Source organism: Xyrauchen texanus, chromosome 6, assembly GCF_025860055.1.
Source record: "Xyrauchen texanus isolate HMW12.3.18 chromosome 6, RBS_HiC_50CHRs, whole genome shotgun sequence".
In the NCBI taxonomy this organism is placed as follows: domain Eukaryota; kingdom Metazoa; phylum Chordata; class Actinopteri; order Cypriniformes; family Catostomidae; genus Xyrauchen; species Xyrauchen texanus.
Window position 1 is genome coordinate 1,936,985 of NC_068281.1, and position 19,155 is coordinate 1,956,139.

At 41.4% G+C, this 19,155-nt stretch overlaps 1 protein-coding gene across 2 annotated transcripts in view; it reads left to right on the top strand.

The window, feature by feature from the left end:
- The window catches only part of LOC127645777 (transcription factor E2-alpha-like), a 48,072-nt gene that overhangs the window by 24,791 nt on the left and 4,126 nt on the right, over positions 1-19,155 (top strand). Inside the window, exons 6-18 of one of the 2 annotated variants that reach the window (XM_052129451.1) lie at positions 292-326; positions 405-528; positions 1,035-1,084; positions 5,521-5,620; positions 6,876-6,976; positions 8,394-8,538; positions 8,628-8,686; positions 8,918-8,993; positions 9,083-9,159; positions 10,305-10,490; positions 10,763-10,874; positions 11,055-11,196; positions 18,019-18,248. In XM_052129451.1, the coding sequence (XP_051985411.1) occupies positions 292-326; positions 405-528; positions 1,035-1,084; positions 5,521-5,620; positions 6,876-6,976; positions 8,394-8,538; positions 8,628-8,686; positions 8,918-8,993; positions 9,083-9,159; positions 10,305-10,490; positions 10,763-10,874; positions 11,055-11,196; positions 18,019-18,248 (1,437 nt within the window). Of the gene's footprint in view, positions 1-291; positions 327-404; positions 529-1,034; positions 1,085-5,520; positions 5,621-6,875; positions 6,977-8,393; positions 8,539-8,627; positions 8,687-8,917; positions 8,994-9,082; positions 9,160-10,304; positions 10,491-10,762; positions 10,875-11,054; positions 11,197-13,948; positions 14,188-18,018; positions 18,249-19,155 lie in introns of both variants that reach the window. The other variant, XM_052129450.1, reaches the window with a different exon arrangement.

The window sequence follows — 19,155 nt, forward strand, 5'->3', positions numbered from 1 at the left end:
CCAGCGACCTTCAAACGAGCATTATCAGCCTATATATATATATATATAAATCACAATCTAATTCTTTCATATTTAATGCACTAATAAGTTTATTGTAATAATAAATGACTAGTGTCTTAGTTATTACAGCCAGTTAACTGATATAGCAAATAAAATCTTTTAGTCAAATTCTCATTTTGGTTGTTTACGTTGTAAGAGGCTTTTCACAAAAATGTGTTTTTGTTTCAGTCCGCACTATATTCAGCATTCCCACAGTCATGGAAAATCATAAGTGTTGTGTGTTTGTTACAGGTAAATCTGAAAGAGGCTACCAGTTTGGCACACAGGTAATGTTTATACTGACATTAAATCTTTATTTGCTGCTGCTTCTGTGCTCCACTCAAGTCATCATTTTCTTATTTCAGCCGCAGCTTTTGTCAAGTGAAATTGGCATCTCTGGTTCTGATGGTCTTTCCCCTCCATCCATGAAAGCTGCTTCTCAGTTCTACCCCTATATCACCCGCAGGAGGATTGGCGAGTCTAATATAGGTGAGATGAGATCTTAATTCATACAGCGTTGCCTCATGTGATATATTCTGTGCGAGTGCGTGCATGGTGGATTTTTAGTAGCAGCTAGCGTGTTGGTAAGAATCCATCCATCCATCCATCCATCCATCCATCCATCCATCCATCCATCCATCCATCCATCCATCCATCCATCCATCCATCCATCCATCCATCCATCCATCCATCCATCCATCCATCCATCCATCCATCCATCCATCCATCCATCCATCCATCCATCCATCCATCCATCCATCCATCCATCCATCCATCCATCCATCCATCCATCCATCCATCCATCCATCCATCCATCCATCCATCCATCCATCCATCCATCCATCCATCCATCCATCCATCCATCCATCCATCCATCCATCCATCCATCCATCCATCCATCCATCCATCCATCCATCCATCCATCCATCCATCCATCCATCCATCCATCCATCCATCCATCCATCCATCCAGTTAATAATATTGTTTTATTTCAGATCAACCACCTAAGAAGATCCGTAAGGTTCCTCCTGGATTGCCGTCATCGGTAAGTGTTGATGTGACCTCATTAGTGTCTGAGCCCAGAGTATCACGCACACATATACTTGCTGGAGTGTACATACTCTGTACGTGCTATGAAGTAAGAAAACAGTCAATAGTTTCTGTATAGGAGTGTGTCTTGCCCTTTTATGGTCGCATTTACTGTGTATGCAGTCGTGCATGCATGTGCATGCTGTCAAAACTCCCCCCCCCCCCAACGCACGCGCGCGGCTTTAACCGGCAAATCTCTGCATGGGCTGAGTGCTCATCCACTGATTCCTCTGAGGCCTCCGAGTGTTGCCGTTGGAAACTGTGCTTGTTCTACTTTCAATTGTAACATGTTTCGTGTTGAAAGCAATATATTCTGATGTGCCTATATATGGGTCAGCTTCTAGATTTCTTTGAAATTATTTGACTTCTGTTTGACCACGGATGTCAACCGGCTCCTGTCCGGAATGTGCATGTGATAAGCGTGTCCTTCTCGTGCGCTCTGATGCGCACGCTGTCAGCAGAGGCTTGCACCGAACTCCCGCAACAATATAAACTGATGGTGAACGCAAAGCACTCTGGTTTCACTTTAAATGCTCATGTAATGGCAAATACTTCTGGTTCGTACATGATGTGTTAATGAAATGATGAGAGACTAAATCTCAAAGGGCTCGAAGGTTTAATCAGAGCATTAAAATAACGTGTGAAAGTGAAGACATTAGAACTGTTTTACTACTGCATAATATAATAAATTATATAAATATATATATAATATATAATTCTTTTTTTTTTATATATATAATGTAAAATAAATAACAAATCAGTGTAAATGTAAAATTGACCAAAACTGAAGTTGACCAAAAAGAGACACGGCAAGCAATCTGTCTGTCCACACTAGGCGTGGCGCGACTGCGATATTAATTCACTAAAATGAACAATGATAATAAAATGTATGTAAAAATTTGTCTTTTTTCTTTCATTTCTCCTCATTTCTCCCTGTGTGTCTGCAGCTGTCTGTGATGTTGGCCGCACTCCAGTAATGAGCAGATGGCTCTTTAATTGGGAATATCTCTCTCTCTCCTTTCTGTATCTCCTCGATCGCTCTTCTCTTCCATCTCGTCATGTTTAGTGACATCTCTCTTGAACATTTTCCTCGTATTTCGCTTTCTCATATCCCGGAACGGTGGTTTTAAACCCTAGTTGCATGTGATTGGCTTGTGATGTGGTCACGGGGTTCCCATTGTCATGAAAAACCTGGACAAATCGGGGAATTTTACATTTGGTCATTTCCATAACTGGAAAAGTAACAGAAATGAGAATTCGATTGAATCGCGTAATAAGAAAAACATTCTATTAATCAAGAAAGACGCTAGAAAATGCTCTTTTTGAGCAATCTCTATAAAATGATGTTCAAAAACTCGTGCATTGCTAATTATATCAAGCACACAATGAAGTTTAAATGGGATTCCTTTGTGTTTGCCAGCCATGCTTGAATCTTGAGTCTATTAAATTACAACATTCCCTGGAGGCCAGATGTGTTCTCTGATCTCTGATGAATGTTTCCTGATTTATCACACATGCACAGTAACAACACACAACTTCACATTGGGGATGCCGTGGCTTGAGATTACTGTCTGAAGAAAAATCACGGTTAACCGGTATTTTGGTTATTTGCAATGTTTCTTAAATAAGATAAACAACAGCACTAATGCCAAAAATGCATATATCACAATTGTACGACTTAGTGGACGTATTTTTGGGGTATATGTGGATGCTAAGGGCAGCCCTACAATAAGAAATAAATAGGATGTATATAATAAGATGCTCCAATCTAGGGCACAACCCCGCTTATGTGCATCCCGAGCTCAGCGATGTGCTCCAGTGTAACCAGATTGCTTCAAAAGGCGTCAAGGCGTCCAACAGTTTAATAAAGCAGTCCGTTGTCTGTCAGACACCCCAACATAAAGAATCTATGAAATGACTGTCCACAACACCTCACAAATAACCCTGTGGACTTTGCATTATAATGGGAACATTGCTTACAGCAGGCAATGTAATAATAGTCCGATAATGACTAAAATTGACGTTTTAAGTGGGATTAATTTGTACAAAAGCAATGCTTTTTAAGTAATGAGCAACATTCAAAAAATTGTATTATATGATTGCCGAGCAAACGGCATTAACAGCAACACCTGTAGAGTCCAGAAACATCTCTTCAGTTTCCTGTCATTTGTTTACCTCTCACGAGAGCGTGTTGCACTTATTACACTCCCCACGGAAACAAGTGAAAGCGGAACTAATATTACCAACATCCAACAAAATGAATAGGAAGGAAAATCCATCCATCTTCAACCGCTTATCCGAGGTGTTCCCAGGCCAGTGTGGAGATGTAATCTCTCCACCTAATCCTGGGTCTTCCCGAGGCCTCCTCCCAGCTGGACGTGCCTGAAACACTTCCCAGGGGGGCATCCTTACCAGATGCCCAAACCACCTCAACTGACTCCTTTCGACGCAAAGGAGCAGCGGCTCTACTCCGAGCTCCTCACGGATGACTGAGCTCCTCACCCTATCTCTAAGGGAGAAGCCCGCCACCCTTCTGAGGAAGCCCATTTCGGCCGCTTGTACTCGTGACCTAGTTCTTTCGTTCATGACCCATCCTTCATGACCGTAGGTGAGGGTAGGAACAAAAATTGACCGGTAGATCGAGAGCTTTGCCTTCCGGCTCAGCTCTCTTTTCGTGACAACGGTGCGATAGAGCGAGTGCAATACCGCCTCCGATTCTCCGGCCAACCTCCCGCTCCATTGTCCCCTCACTCGTGAACAAGACCCCGAGGTACTTGAACTCCTTCAGTTGGGGCAATACCTCCTTCCCTACCTGGAGTACGCACTCCATCGGTTTCCCTATGTAGGAAGGAACGTACATATAATAAATCTATCTTTTAAATTGAATTACACCAATAGGTTCAACTTCAGTTTGACATTAAGCCTCATTCTTTAGGACTATCTTATATACAGTAAAGAACAGTTTGTATAAGCCAACTAGTTTTAAGGCCTAGAATAAAGTGTAACAATTATATTTTTTGCATACTGAATTATTCAATCAATCAACATTATTTTTGACAGCAAAAACTAGGCAATAACTATGGTTTTACTGACAGGGAAATGTAGTTAACGGTGTTTTGACAGAGCGGCTGATAAAAGTTAAATGATCAGCATCGATTGATGAGATGAAAAGAAAATTGGAGATCAGTATCAGATGTTAAAATGTTGATCGGAGCATCCCTAATATTTAAGTCGACTGTTTTAAAAACTAATGTTGATGATTAGTGGGCTGAGATCCCATCACGAAATGGACAAAAACAGGTACATGGTGGACGGTAACATTTGGATATGAAGAAGACTTTGTTTCACTGTTTATATGTTTGTGCTTGAACTGAAAAAAGGTCCCAGTTTGGCTCTTTTTAAGAGGGCTCAAGTGTGAAAACCCCAGCAGCCTTTTTGCAGAATATTCAAAATAATCGCAATATGACTTATTGTCCAAATCGTGTAGCACTAGTTTTAATTCTTCCCTTTAAAATCACCACAGCTAAAAATGATTAAACTCACTAGTTTGTTGTTTGACGACTGGTGGAGCATCCGGTCTCATTCGTAGGATGCTTTTCTTTCGATGACTTCTGTCTGCATAATTTACATCCGTCGTCTTCAGTCAGTCATTTAAACGCTCCCTAACAGCCGATTAAGTCAGGTTTTATTTTTGGATCGGAGTCTGGTAGATTGCATTCCTCTGTTTGTGTGTAGTAGCCCCAGTTGCCACCGTCCGTAACCATAGCAACCGCTCCAGTACCCACACAGGCGCAAGAGTTTTCACATTAATAACTCTTTCATATATCATATGTTTATACATAAAAGCATTTCACTTTTCTTTTTTTTTTTTATCCCATTTTCTCCCAATGTTGGAATGCCCAATTCCCGCTACTTAGCAGGTCCTCGTGGTGGCATGGTTATTCTCCTCAATCCGGGTGGCGGAGGACGAGTCTCAGTCGCCTCCGTGTCTGAGACCGTCAATCCGCGCATCTGATCACGTGACTCGTTGTGCATGACACCGCGGAGACTCACATCATGTGGAGGCTCATGCTACTCTCCACGATCCACACACAACTCACCACACGCCCCATTGAGAGAACCACTAATCACCACCACGAGGAGGTTACCCCACGTGACTCTCCCCTCCCTAGCAACCGGGACAATTTGGCTGGTTTGCGTCACTCAGCACGCCCTGGATTGGAACTCGCGACTCCAGCGGTGGTAATCGGCGTCAGTTTTTGCGGTTAAAAACATCACCGTTAATTTAATCGCGGGTTAATAGTGAAACCGTATAATCATGACATGCAGCGGGATCGTCTGTTTTCAGAAACATCTGATCCTGAATCCATCTTCTCTTACCTCTGTCCGCAGGTCTATCCAGGTGCCACAGGTGAGGACTATAACCCGGGCAGTACTGGATATCCTGGATCTAAAGCTGGAAACCTCTATCCGGGATCCTTTTTTGTGCAAGGTGTGTATGTGCAGAAGATAGGATGAGTAGCTTCTGTCGAAAGGCTTGTGTTTTATATTCCGGCCACATCCACGTTAATCCGTCAGCTCAGTGGTGACGTCGCTCTGCTTACATTTAATATATAATTTACCATCTATAAATGTAATTAATGTTAACATTATACATCAAAGGTCAAAGGGTTCAACATTGATCTCCGATCTCTGTTTCACGATAGCAATCCTCCAGAAACAGCAATTGAGTTACTTGTGTCAGGAGTACAAATGAACACATGCGATATCAAAACGGGACTTTTATTATGAAAACACGATCTCCAGATGAATCCAGTTCAACACACTTGGGTCAGTCGTCCATGACAAGCGTTCATTAAAAACATCCAATAGCACTTTTTGTCCATAAAAGTGATAAATGTGAGAAATATTGATATATTCTCCGTTGTTTACATGAGATTTCGTCATCGTTCTTCATCAAACTGCAATCTGAGCAGCGTTCATGTTGTAAAACTGTTTATGATCTGATATATTAGAGTCTCATAAACAAAACCAGCCCATCTCCAAAGTCTATTTATAAAAATGTGGCGTAATTTTATTCATAATAGTCGAGCAGTGCCGTCAGATTTAGTGTCGTCTTGAGAGGCGGAGCCTTAATTTTACTGTGAACACTTCCAGAGATTTTACAGAGATTAAAGCTGCAGGAACTCATTTATTATTCAATCATCTTCAGATTAGAAACGAAACTTCTTCAGACTCGTGACTTTGAGAACATTGTATTTCTGGGGTGTCTTGACACTTTTATTATTGTATTATTTAGATGATAAAAACATGTTCAGCACAAAATATTTCCATTACTTTAAACTTCAGCTTCTCTAACTTTAATAAATAACAACAAATATTAATTGTGAAACTTGGGACATAAAGCCCAAAGTGACTTCTTACAAAAGATGCTACAACTGTGTCCAAACTCCAAACGGTCCCGTAAATACAGCCATTTCAGTTCGGGTCATTTTCATGGTTTGTGCTCAAAAAGGGGGCGTTCATCAACAGGTTAAGCAATATTGCAAACATTACAATGATCCTAATGTGCTTTTTATTTGGCCAGTTTATGTTTCTTAAACTAGTTTTCACACCCACTTTGTTTCTTGACTCGTGATAGATTTTTTTAGCATCGTCTCGGGCTTAAACTCGTTTGCAAATATGGTGATACATTTTCCAGCAATCCGTTCAAATGTACATTAAATGATCTTGTCTTGTGTTTACAGATGGCCTTCCGGACCACTGGGGTCCGTCTGGTTATCCTCCTGTTATGAGTAACGCACCTCACATTGGTCAGCCGGCCCCCTTCCCCTCTATCAACACACAGGTGAGCTATGGTCTGGAATCGAACCTTCATGTGGAAAAGTCCTTGAACGCCCCTCGTGTTGAGTCAAGAGCGGTTTCAGCGATTTCATTGGCTCTTTGGCAGCACCAGTAGTAGATGTTGTTGAGGGTCATGTGTTTTGTGTCCAACTTTAACTCTAACACCGAGTTAAAAGCGGTTATCTGACACTTCACATAGGTCATTAAAAACGAAAATTGGTGGATTTCTAGGTTTAATTGTCATGTTGTTTTGGCCCATTTAAAAATGGTGAAAAATGGTTTCATTTGGTCTAAATGCGCTTGGACTCTCCGTAACAATGAACAAGAATAAATGTGTATATATGTTTTTTATGCTACTTTGTATTGATGCAGTGTTAGGTTGTTTTGTGTGGTTACTAGGGCATTGTTATGGTGTTGCTAGGCGGTTGCTTGGACAGTGGCTAAAGAGACCATGCTGAAGGAACTGCTATTCTCTTAGAGGTGTAAATCGCAAGTTTCATCACGATTTGATCTTTTATCGATTCTCTTAAGGCCTGTTCACACCAAATCCGTGACGGTTTTACGAGATGAAGGTCTATTCACACACAGTCCGTATAAAGTCACTCCTGTACAGTAGGGGGCGCTGTTGCGGTGCTGTTGTCATTACAGCTGTTAGAGTATTTTGCTACGAGTATATTTCAAAGGATTCCCGAAGCCAACTTCACTTTTTATAATGCCTGGATAATATAACACTAGTTACAGTGATATAAACACATGTGGTATAATGTACATTAAGGATAACAGGTATATATTATAAAATATGATGCATATTGGGGGGGCCTGGGTATCTCAGCGAGTGTTGACGCTGACTATCACACCTTGAGTCGTGAGTTTGAATCCAGGGCGTGCTGAGTGACTCCAGCCAGGTCTCCTTAGCAACCAAATTGTCCCGGTTGCTAGGGAGGGTAGAGTCACATGGGGTAACCTCCTCGTGGTGGTGATTAGTGGTTCTCTCAATGGGGCGTGTGGTGAGTTGTGTGTGGATCGTGGAGAGTAGCATGAGTCTCCACATGCTGTGAGTCTCCGCGGTGTCATGCACAACGAGTCACGTGATCAGATGCGCAGATTTACGGTCTCTGAAGATGGAGGCATCCGAGACTTGTCCCGTATTGAGGTGAGTAACCGCGCCACCATGAGGACCTACTTTATAGTATATATCCATCGATGACATTGATTATTTGATTGTTGCATTGATCCAGATCGATGGATCGTTGATTCATGGTGCCTTGACACGTGTGCGGAGCATTTCCGACGTTTATGTCCTGAAATATGAATGCATTTAGGAAGGATTAAACGTGTGCATTGAATGCATGAAGTCTCTTTTGGATTAAAGCATGTACATTTAAAAACTGCATTTTGACATGTATCTGTCTTGGCCTTAGAAGAGACAGCCTCTGCCGTTGTCACCGCAGAACTACCCTCTGCATGGCAGCGAGGTGAATTTACCCTCCAGTTTCCAGTCCACTTCAGTGGGCTATGGAGTTTCCAGTCACACGCCGCCCATCAACGGAGCAGACAGCATTATGGGTAAGATGTCCCGCCCTGACTTTCTGACCCAGTTTGCATGTGTGCATCGGAGTAATGCATCTAAACATGCTTTGCTCTCTCGTTTACAGTTAACAGAGGAGGAAACACAGGAAGTTCTGGTGCTGAGATCGGTAAAGCTCTTGCTTCGGTGAGTTCAGACATCAACACGTTGCACAACTGTCATGCTAGCGTTTGCTATTTAACGTTAGAACAACAACTAGTGGTTGAGCAGAGTAGGTTCTGTAATGGCCGATGTTGATATTTAGAGCGCTGGATGGGTGCTAGACTGACTATATTTATTTTTATATCAAGTATATCCTCATAAACCTCTTGCCACCTTCAGCCCCTCAACGTTGTCGTTGTCTGTATTTACTTTTAGATCTATTCTGACAATAACGGCAACAGCTTCCCCTCGAACCCCTCCACTCCTGTGGGTTCACCTTCAAACGTTGCTGGTGGGTTTTTTGAACGTTCTTCTCTGTAGATGGCTCTTTCATACCTGCACACGTGAGGTCTTGATTGACTTCTGTTTGTGTCTCCTCAGCTTCTGCGTCTCATTGGCCCAAAAGTTCTTCTCAGCCCGCTCCATCACCAGGTTTTGTGGCGAGTCTGCAGGCACAGGTATGTTCCTGACTGTCACCATGGAGACCACAACATTAGTCTGTTTGCAAATGACTGGCATCAGTCAGAAAATAGGCATCGATCATGTCAATATGTTTTCAAATTAATTAATTTGTGTTTTTATAATGTCATTTTTAAAGGTTATGAGTTGTGATGAATGCCGAAATAAATAAATGATTACTGATTATGGATTTTTAGTTTAATATTGAAAGTCTGGGACAAGTTTTACACCGTGACATCTAGACTTGAATGACATTTGAAAAGTACCAAATATAAATCAGAGGCGGGGTGAAAAGAGTCCGATTCAGTTTTAACGAAACCCTCTTATGACAAATAGAATAAAGTTAAAATGTGTTCGTTTTAAATTCAGATCGACCACTGGGACAAATGAAAGTGCACAAAGTTGAAGAAACATCTACCTGTCTGTCTGTATATCGATCTGTCTCTTTCTCTCTATGGATCTGTCTGTCCATCTAACTGTCTGTCTGTCCATCTATGGATCTAGCTAACTGTCTGTCCATCTATGGATCTAGCTAACTGTCTGTCTGTCTCGTCCATCTATGGATCTAGCTAACTGTCTGTCTGTCCGTCCATCTATGGATCTAGCTAACTGTCTGTCTGTCTGTCCGTCCATCTATGGATCTAGCTAACTGTCTGTCTGTCTGTCCGTCTATGGATCTAGCTAACTGTCTGTCTGTCTGTCCGTCTATGGATCTAGCTAACTGTCTGTCTGTCTGTCCATCTATGGATCTAGCTAACTGTCTGTCTGTCTGTCCGTCTATGGATCTAGCTAACTGTCTGTCTGTCTGTCCGTCTATGGATCTAGCTAACTGTCTGTCTGTCTGTCCGTCCATCTATGGATCTAGCTGACTGTCTGTCTGTCTGTCTGTGGATCTAGCTAACTGTCTGTCTGTCTGTCTGTGGATCTAGCTAACTGTCTGTCTATCTGTCTATGGATCTAGCTAACTGTCTGTCTGTCTGTGGATCTATCTAGCTGTCTGTCTGTCTATCTATCTTGATTATATATGTTGATTCAATTTTATATATTCATTGCAGCTTGCCAAAATAATGTTTCTTTGGCATCGGTCACAGTGTTGTTGTATATTTACTTGTGATCTGAAGCAGTTTTCTGTCGTGCTCTGCAGAGTAAGTTGGATGATCGTTTGGGTGAAGCTCTGCATGTGTTGAGGAATCACGCCGTCGGTGGACAGGGTCTCACCGCAGACATGCAGAGTTTATTGACTGCAGCCGTTTCTGGTCATCCTGCCGGTGCAGCTGCGCTGGGCTCCATCAGTCAGGCCTTCGGACTATCCAACCGACTGACGGCCATGGTGAGTAGTGTTCACGTGATGTGTGTATTTTGGTCAGTGCATTGGCTCTCTTCATAGGGAGCTACCACACTGTATAGTGTCTTCATAGGGAGCTACCTTTGCCCTCAATAGACACTGATAATAATCAAGAAGAAATAATTCTAAAACTGATGAATCGCAATATTGTAACATTTGATTTGAAGCAGAGAACTATTTGAAAACCAGAGTTTTACTTCCTGAGTCCTGCTGTTGTAAGTTCTGTGTTTTAACGTCTCCCTATCCTTGCCCTCCAGATGTCCAATCTCAGTGATGATGCAGCAGGTGTACCGACGTCTGCCGCTCATCTGCAGGGACATCACGCCCCTCACCAAGCCCCGCCCACTTCACAATCCGACACTTTTACCAGTCAGTGCTGCTCTCCTATTTCATGATATTAGATTAAATGAGATTAATCAAGTTGGTACATGTTGTCAAAAAAAACAATAGTGGCTAATAGAGTGTGTGTGATTTCTGTACCACTAGCAGAATCTTACGAAATTGCTGGTTTACTTACAGTTGACTTTGCGCATTGTTGTCATTTGTCAGGTCTCTCCAGTGCTCTGCCTCGTTCCTCACACTCCAGCAGCTCAGATATAAAGCGAGAAGATAAGGAAGATGATGAGAATCTGTCCATCGCTGATAAATCAGAGGACGAGAAGAAAGATGGAAAGAGCCACACACGAACAAGGTACCTGCTACACTCGTTCAGAGGATGCTCGTATTACATTCAGACTTTTTATCTATTACAAATGTGTCTTTTGTACGTGTATTTAAATGACCATTAAATCTGGAGCTACAAGTATTGTTTTAAGGTGAAAACTCAATCTGAAAGTGTGCCGATAAACTGGAGCACCTAAATCAGTTCCTGCAAATTACACCTTCATTTGATTATTTTTATAAGCCAAATAAACACGCACATGGGCCACGTCCACACTAATACATTTTAGTTTTAATTTCGCTACGTTTATGGTTCTCATCAACACTGGAGCCATACCGAGAACTGAGACTTTCCGGAAACACTCCCCATAAACGCATGCTTTAAAAAAAAAAACTATGTTTTAGTTTTGGTGTATGGCCCAACACTGATAGGGGGCATTCATACATGACACACGCTCAGATCTGAGCTCACGCTCCGATTTGTCATTAGCTATTCAAACATGTTGCGATAGTCAGCGTCAATACTCGCTAAGCTATCACACCTGGAGTCGCTAGTTCGTATCCAGGCGTGCTGATTGACTCTAGCCAGGTCTCCTTAGCAACCAAATTGGCCCGGTTGCTTGGGAGGGTAGAGTCACATGGGGTAACCTCCTCGTGGTCGCTACAATGTGGTTCTCGCTCTCGGTGGGGCATGTGGTTTGTCGTGCGTGGATGCCGCGGAGAATAGCGTGAAGCCTCCACACGCGCTATGTCTCCGTGGTAACGCGCACAACAAGCCACGTGATAAGATGCGCGGATTGGTGGTCTCAGACGCGGAGGCAACTGAGATTCGTCCTCTGCCACCCGGATTGAGGCGAGTCACTACACCACCACGAGGACTTGGAGCGCATTGGGTATCGGACGTTCCAAATTGGAATGTTGCGATTTTTGTTTCTCAATAATACAACATAGAATTTAGAATAACCAAACACTTTAATAAAAGTAAACGAAAGACGCTTGTCCTGTTCCCTTCTTGTTCCTGAAGTGGCATTAATGTGTTGCTTAATCGATATTGCATAATAGTAAAAAAAACGGAAATCATTTTGACACGCCGTCTCAAAAACTGCAACACTCATTGTGTGAACCGCGATGCAACGACCAAATATGTCCTTATGACTAGGGATGCACCAGTACCGTTTTTCTTCCAAGTTTCCATACATGAACTCCGTATCGGCTGATCCCGATTGGATACCAGTGTTGCTTTTTTTCTGAATCCGTTTAGACCATCTATACCTCTATACTGTGTGGAAGGGATTGTTTTTTATTTATTTTAAAAAACACAAACATCTAGCTAAAATAGAGAGAGCGCGCATAAACCATGTCCATGGAACATTCCAGGAAGACAGTGACCATAGTGTCTGTGTGTAGGATAGTTCGTAGTTTAATGTGCTACTTATTTAAATGTATTTCTTAAAAGCAGCCTTTTGAGATTCACAACGCTATCGTATGTCTTCAAGAGACTTTAGATAAAATGCAAGAGTCATATGGACTAGTTTAATGGTGCTTTTTGGAGCTTGATGCAAGTGAGGTTCGATTAGTTTAATGCATAAGAAACCCTCAGAAAACAAGTCAAAAATCATTGCCTTTATGCCACTCTTTTAAAATACTTAACCTATTAAGAGAGAGAAATGCGCTGAAAAGTTGCACGTATTTCACGACTCGCATTAGCCATCGATCTAATCTGACAGCTGTTCGGTTAAGAATGTTAGCCAGTAACAGTTACGATTAAAAACAATATAGTTAGGATAGAAGAAAATAGGCCTGTGAGAAATTTACAATGAACCAAATTAATTGTAAACATGACGTGCACACTGAATAAAAGATGTTAAGCAGGCGACACATCGTTGAAAATAACCGTCTTGATCAGCAGGGTAAAAACAATTTGCATATCCAGCCTTAAACAGTGATTTTCTAGGCTACTTACTCAAAAGTTTAGATTTTTACGAGCAAAATGAACTTGTCAACGTGGTCTGGTAAAAGACGGGACATGAGGCGATTATACTGCACTTGAAAAAGACGTTCCACTGCAAAATAACTTATAAGCATGCACAGATTTAAAGACGACTCTGATGTGAAAACCAATTCACTTCCCGCACCTCCACAGAAGAGCTTTCTATAGTTGCTCGTCTTACAAGTGGTCATTTTTCGGCACGCGCTGTGAGTTGGAGAGTTAAGAAGGGCGTGCGGCATGCTCCAGATATCCTCTGATTTTTTTTTGTGATTTGTATTATTAATTGTATTTCAAATGTAACATTAACATAATTTTAGCGCATCCATGGTAAAAATACACCGGCAAACGTAAATGTGGAAACATATTGACCGACTACTTATTCCAGTGTCGACTAGTCTTGCACGTCCTTACTTGATGGTAACGACCATGACTAACGCACCGTATCGGATTTGGATCACACTCGTCGGTCTAATACCGATCCGGTTAAAATCGTCATTATCGGAGCCGATTTCGATCCATGTGCTGGACCGGTGCATCCCTACATCTGAAAAATGTGTTTATAGTAACAATAAAAAAAAAAACAACGCACATCTTGGGTGTACACCTCCTACGTCTGCTTACGGACACATACTGTACACTTCTAAATGGAGTATCTACAGTAGCTCATGCTACACTTTTTAGAATGTTACATACGTTCATTGGCGCTAAAAACACACATACACATCCCTCCGTCAGTGTGCAGTGATTGTTGTTCCTGTAACCCCTCTCACCTCTGTTCCTCTGACACATGAAGTCTTGACGACGAAGAGGATGAGGAGGATTTGCCAATCGAGGTGAAGCAGGAGCGTGAGAAAGAGCGGCGCGTGGCCAATAACGCCCGTGAGCGTTTGCGTGTGCGTGACATCAACGAGGCCTTCAAAGAGCTCGGCCGCATGTGCCAGATGCACATGAACAATGAGAAGCCGCAAACCAAACTGCTCGTCCTGCACCAGGCCGTTAACGTTATTCTCAACCTGGAGCAGCAAGTGCGAGGTCAGTGTGTGTGGCTGACCTCAGATCAGCGTTCGGATGCGAGCAGGCACTGTGGAGATCTGTCTGTGGGTCGGGCCACCTGATTGGGTCGAAGGGGAGGAGGACAGGAAATGCAGGGTCATAAGATTGTCAAAATGGCATTTTCAAAGGAATGTTTCTGGTTCAATACAAGCTAAACTATAGATGCTTTTGATTACCACAGAAAATAGTAGACTCGTCCATCATTTTGTGTGTGTATATATATATATATGTGTATATATGTATATATATATATATATATATATATATATATATATATAGATAGATATAGCATGGTACAGATGTGCTCTGTAGCAGCTAACTTGCATGAGCCTAAAACATTTCTCTAGTTATGATTCCATAAAGTTATATTCCTTATAACAGTTTATTTGTATTATGTAATGACAAAACATCATAGAAGCCTCCTGCCTCCCCACGGTCCACACAGGTGCCTGTTTAGGGTGATTGTGGGACTGTCTACACTTCCTGTGTGCTGGTTTTGCATGCTTGTCTTTCCCTTCTTTCCTGTTTTGCACTCACCATTAATGCTTTCCATCTCGTCTACTCTAATAAAGACTTGTGCATTTAGTACACACAGATTAAGTTACTAAACAAACTAATACACTGTAATTAAGAAACTTTCAAGAACATTTCCAAGGTCATATTTCACCCCAAAACCAAACTAAATAAATAAGTATATTTTCCATAAAGAAATTGCATTTTTTTTTTTTTTTTTTGCATTATGATAATTTTCATGACAATTAAGCACATTTCACCCCCCAAATTCTTATTATTTTAATGCATAATGTAAAAATATTTGCTGTATTTTTATACTGCATTTATGCTGATATTACTAAATAAAATAAATCATATTAGTTTTCCTTACTGTATTTCATCGCCATCATGAACAATGGAGAATTACAAACAAACTCAAATGTCTAGATGCATCATTGCAATGAGTATCCAACTGTACTTTTGTTTTTTGGGTAAATTGTGACCTGGACCTGTTTTAATGAGATTCACTCATGCTTCAACACAAATACAGTTGAAGTCAGAAGTTTACATACACTTGAGCTGAAGTCATTAAAACTCATTTTTTAACCACTCCACAGATTTCATATTGGCAAAATATAGTTTTAGCAGGTCATTTAGGACATCTACTTTGTGCATGACATGAGTAATTGTTTATAGACAGATTGTTTCACTTTTTATTGACTATATCACAATTCCAGTGGGTCAGAAGTTTTCAGAATTTGAGTCAATTGGACGCACGTCTGTGGATATATTTTAAGGCCTACCTTCAAACTCAGTGCTTCTTTGCTTGACATCATGTGAAAATCTAAAGAAATCAGCCAAGACCTCAGAAACACTATTGTGGACCTCCACAAGTCTGGTTCATCCTTGGAGCAATTTCCAAACACCTGAAGGTGCCACGTTCATCTGTACAAACAATAGTACACAAGAATAAACACCATGTGACCACACAGCCATCATCCCACTCAGGAAGGAGATGCATTCTGTCTCTTAGAGATGAACGTAGTTTGGTGCTAAAGTGCAAATCAATCCCAGAACAACAGCAAAGGACCTTGTGAAGATGCTGGAGGAAACAGGTGGACGAGTATCTAGATCCACAGCAAAACAAGTCCTACATGGACATCACCTGAAAGGCTGCTTCGCAAGGAAGAAGCCGCTGCTCCAAAACTGCCATAATAAAGCCAGACTACAGTTTGCAAGTGCACATGGGGACAAAGATCTCACTTTTTGGAGAAATGTCCTCGGGTCTGATGAAACAAAAATTGAACTGTTTGGCCATAATTATCATTGTTATGTTTGGAGGAAAAAGGGTGAAGAACACCATCCCAACTGTGAAGCATGGGGGTGCAGCATCATGTTGTGGGGGTGCATTGCTGTAGGAGGGACTTGTGCACTTCACAAAATAGATGACATCATGAGGAAGGATATATTGAAGCAACATCCCAGGACATCAGCCAGGAAGTTAAAGCTCGGTCACAAATGGGCCTTCCAAATGGACAATGGCCCCCAAGCATACCTCCAAAGTTGTGGCAAAATGGCTTAAGGACAACAAAGTCAAGGTATTGGAGCAGCACCACAAAGTCCTGACCTCAATCTGATGCTGACACACCTGACTCCGTTACACCAGTTCTGTCTGGAGGAATGGGACAAAATTCCAGCAACTTATTGGGAGAAGCTTGTGGAAATAAACCCAAAGCATTTGACCCAAGTTAAACAATATAAAGGCAATGCTAACAAATACTACCAAAGTGTGTGTAAACTTCTGACCCACTAGGAATGTGATGAAAGAAAAAAAAGCTGAAATAAATCATCCTCTCTATTATTCTGACATTTCACATTCTTAAAATAAAGTACTGATCCAAACTGACCATGTTAAGTGTTGTTCCCCCATTTTGGTCGCTACATGTCTGTACCATCGTTTGGACGCTGCTCGTTCTGCTGGCATTAACCCTGTTTAACATAAAGTAGAACGATTAGAAGAGGACTCTTTAACCTCTGAACGGGCTACTTGCTTTTGTTTGTAATCTGCTGCTTGCATGTCCTGTTCTGTCATGTTTAAACCCTCTGTTTGCCAGGATATTATTTCTGTTTACCCATCTCTCCATCTGTCCTTCAGCTCCTCTTCTTTACAGATGGCCGCCGTCTCATGCTTCATAAATGCATCTCTGCAGTGGGATGCGTTTACGATGAGACTCATTCACCTCATCCTGTCCTCTCTCCGGCTTTCTCAGTGGCAGTGTGTGTTTTGTGCGGTTCTAGGCAGATGGTGGGCCTCTCATGTCTTGCTATCCTGTCGTCTAAAACTTGCGCTCTTTTGCCACGTGACAGTCCCCACAGACCTCCTGAAATCCGCGGACGCGCGTTTCCCAGAGATCGCAGATAACGGACAATGAACTTCACGTCATGTAGGAAGTTGAAAATGCATGTCCGGTCTTAGTAAATACATCGAGACTGACATCGAAATAATGCGCACGTTGTCTGGACCCCATTTGATGGTGCCGCTCTCGTCTCCGCATCTCCACCGGATCTTTCTCTGCAACCCTCATTTAATCGGCATCTATTTGAGTTCAATTTAAGATCATTATCATGTTTCCATATGCAGCATTTGTCTCTGCTTTAGTCAACTTTTTGAGTTATTTACGTTTAATGTGTCCTAGAGCATTAGCTGGATGTTTGCCAGGGATATTAAAGATTTATTTGACCAAAACAAGGGTTCTCACGGTCATGGAAAACCTGGAAATATCAGGGAATTTTAGAAATTAGATATACTGGTCCTGAAAACATAATTGAATTGAATAAAATAAGAAAAGGTTCAGTTGTAAATACACCATTTATTTATGTATTTATAGACACTTTAAAGATTAGAAGAATTAAAATCATTTTTTATATATATTGCACTTTTAAAGTTTAATTTATAGCTGATAAATGCATATAAACGCACTGTAGAATTAATGAATAGATGTTCATGATTCTGCACTTTGTAGCCAATAAATATTGTAGAGAATAACTAGAAATATCTACAACTTGCTATAGAAATAGTGAATAGTTGTTTTGATTTTTAATGTGTTTTTATTTTTTATGAATAAAAAAAACAAGAAATTGAATCATGAAAAGCTATAAAGAAAGCTGCCCAAAAAAGGCAAAAGCTGTGGAAACCCTGTAAAACGAATCGACTGCAATTTAAACAGTTTTTCAGTAGGAGAGTTGATTTAAGAGTAGACTTGAGAAGCTAAGTGTCTTTAACGAGTTGTTTAACGAGCGCTCGGTTGCCTCCGGCAGCAGTGTGTCGGAGGAGTGCCTCACGGTGGAGGAGAAGGAGCTGCGAGAGAGAGATCGACGGATGGCCAATAACGTGCGGGAGAGAGTGCGTGTGCGGGACATTAACGAGGCCTTCAGGGAGCTCGGCCGCATGTGTCAACTTCATCTCAAGAGCGACAAGGCTCAGACCAAACTCATCATCCTGCAGCAGGCCGTACAGGTTATACTGGGCCTGGAGAGGCAGGTGCGAGGTAGGACCCCCCCCACAACTATCGTCCTGCCAAGAGCCATCAAACACCACTGCCACTATTGCCATAAAGATCTGCACCTCAGTTCTCTTTCTTGCATAGAGTGCCACTGTGTCATGTGACCTTGCTTCATGTTTGCTGTGCTTTGCATGTTACTTTACACCTTTTGCTGTGCTTAATGTGATTTACATGGGTAGGACAGTATGCAGGTCTTGTTCTTTATTGGTCCTGATTTTAGGGTAATGGCTAGGCTTTGAGCATTCTGTGCTACTTGGGACACTTAGATCAGTCAGTGACATTTAGATCCTCTATAGATCTCAACGGTCTGCTTCTGGAAGTAAAAATCCCATTCATTTTTAACGATAACTTATACAGTTTTAAAGACGGACCTACCGTTCGCTCTGAGGTTGTTAACCGATGGTATATGCTAATGTTGAAGAAATGACGTGGACTTTATTTCCATGATCCCAAAGAGGAGAATCATGCAAAGTGTACCAAAAGAGCTCTGCAGTGACCGCGCGCACTCAGACTATTTATATTTTTGTATATATCTGAATATTTTACAAAAGTAAATAAATATTGACGCTTTCCCTCGTGAAAGACGATAAGTATTCAGTCATGTACTTTTGTTTATGTCTGATTTACACATTATTTATCATTACTATAATAGAGGTTGACCGATAGTGGATTTTGCTGATAAATAAAGTGGTGGAAAAGATAACCGATTAATTGGACGATAGTTTAAAATCGAGCTGTATACAGTAATAATAACAAAATATCTTATTATTTCCTTACTATGAAGGGCACAGACATTGAGGCTGCAAAATGAATATTTATTTATTTATTTATTTTAAATTTATTGTGCAACCAAAATCCAAAAAATAGCCAGAAAAAGTGAGATTTGGTGTAT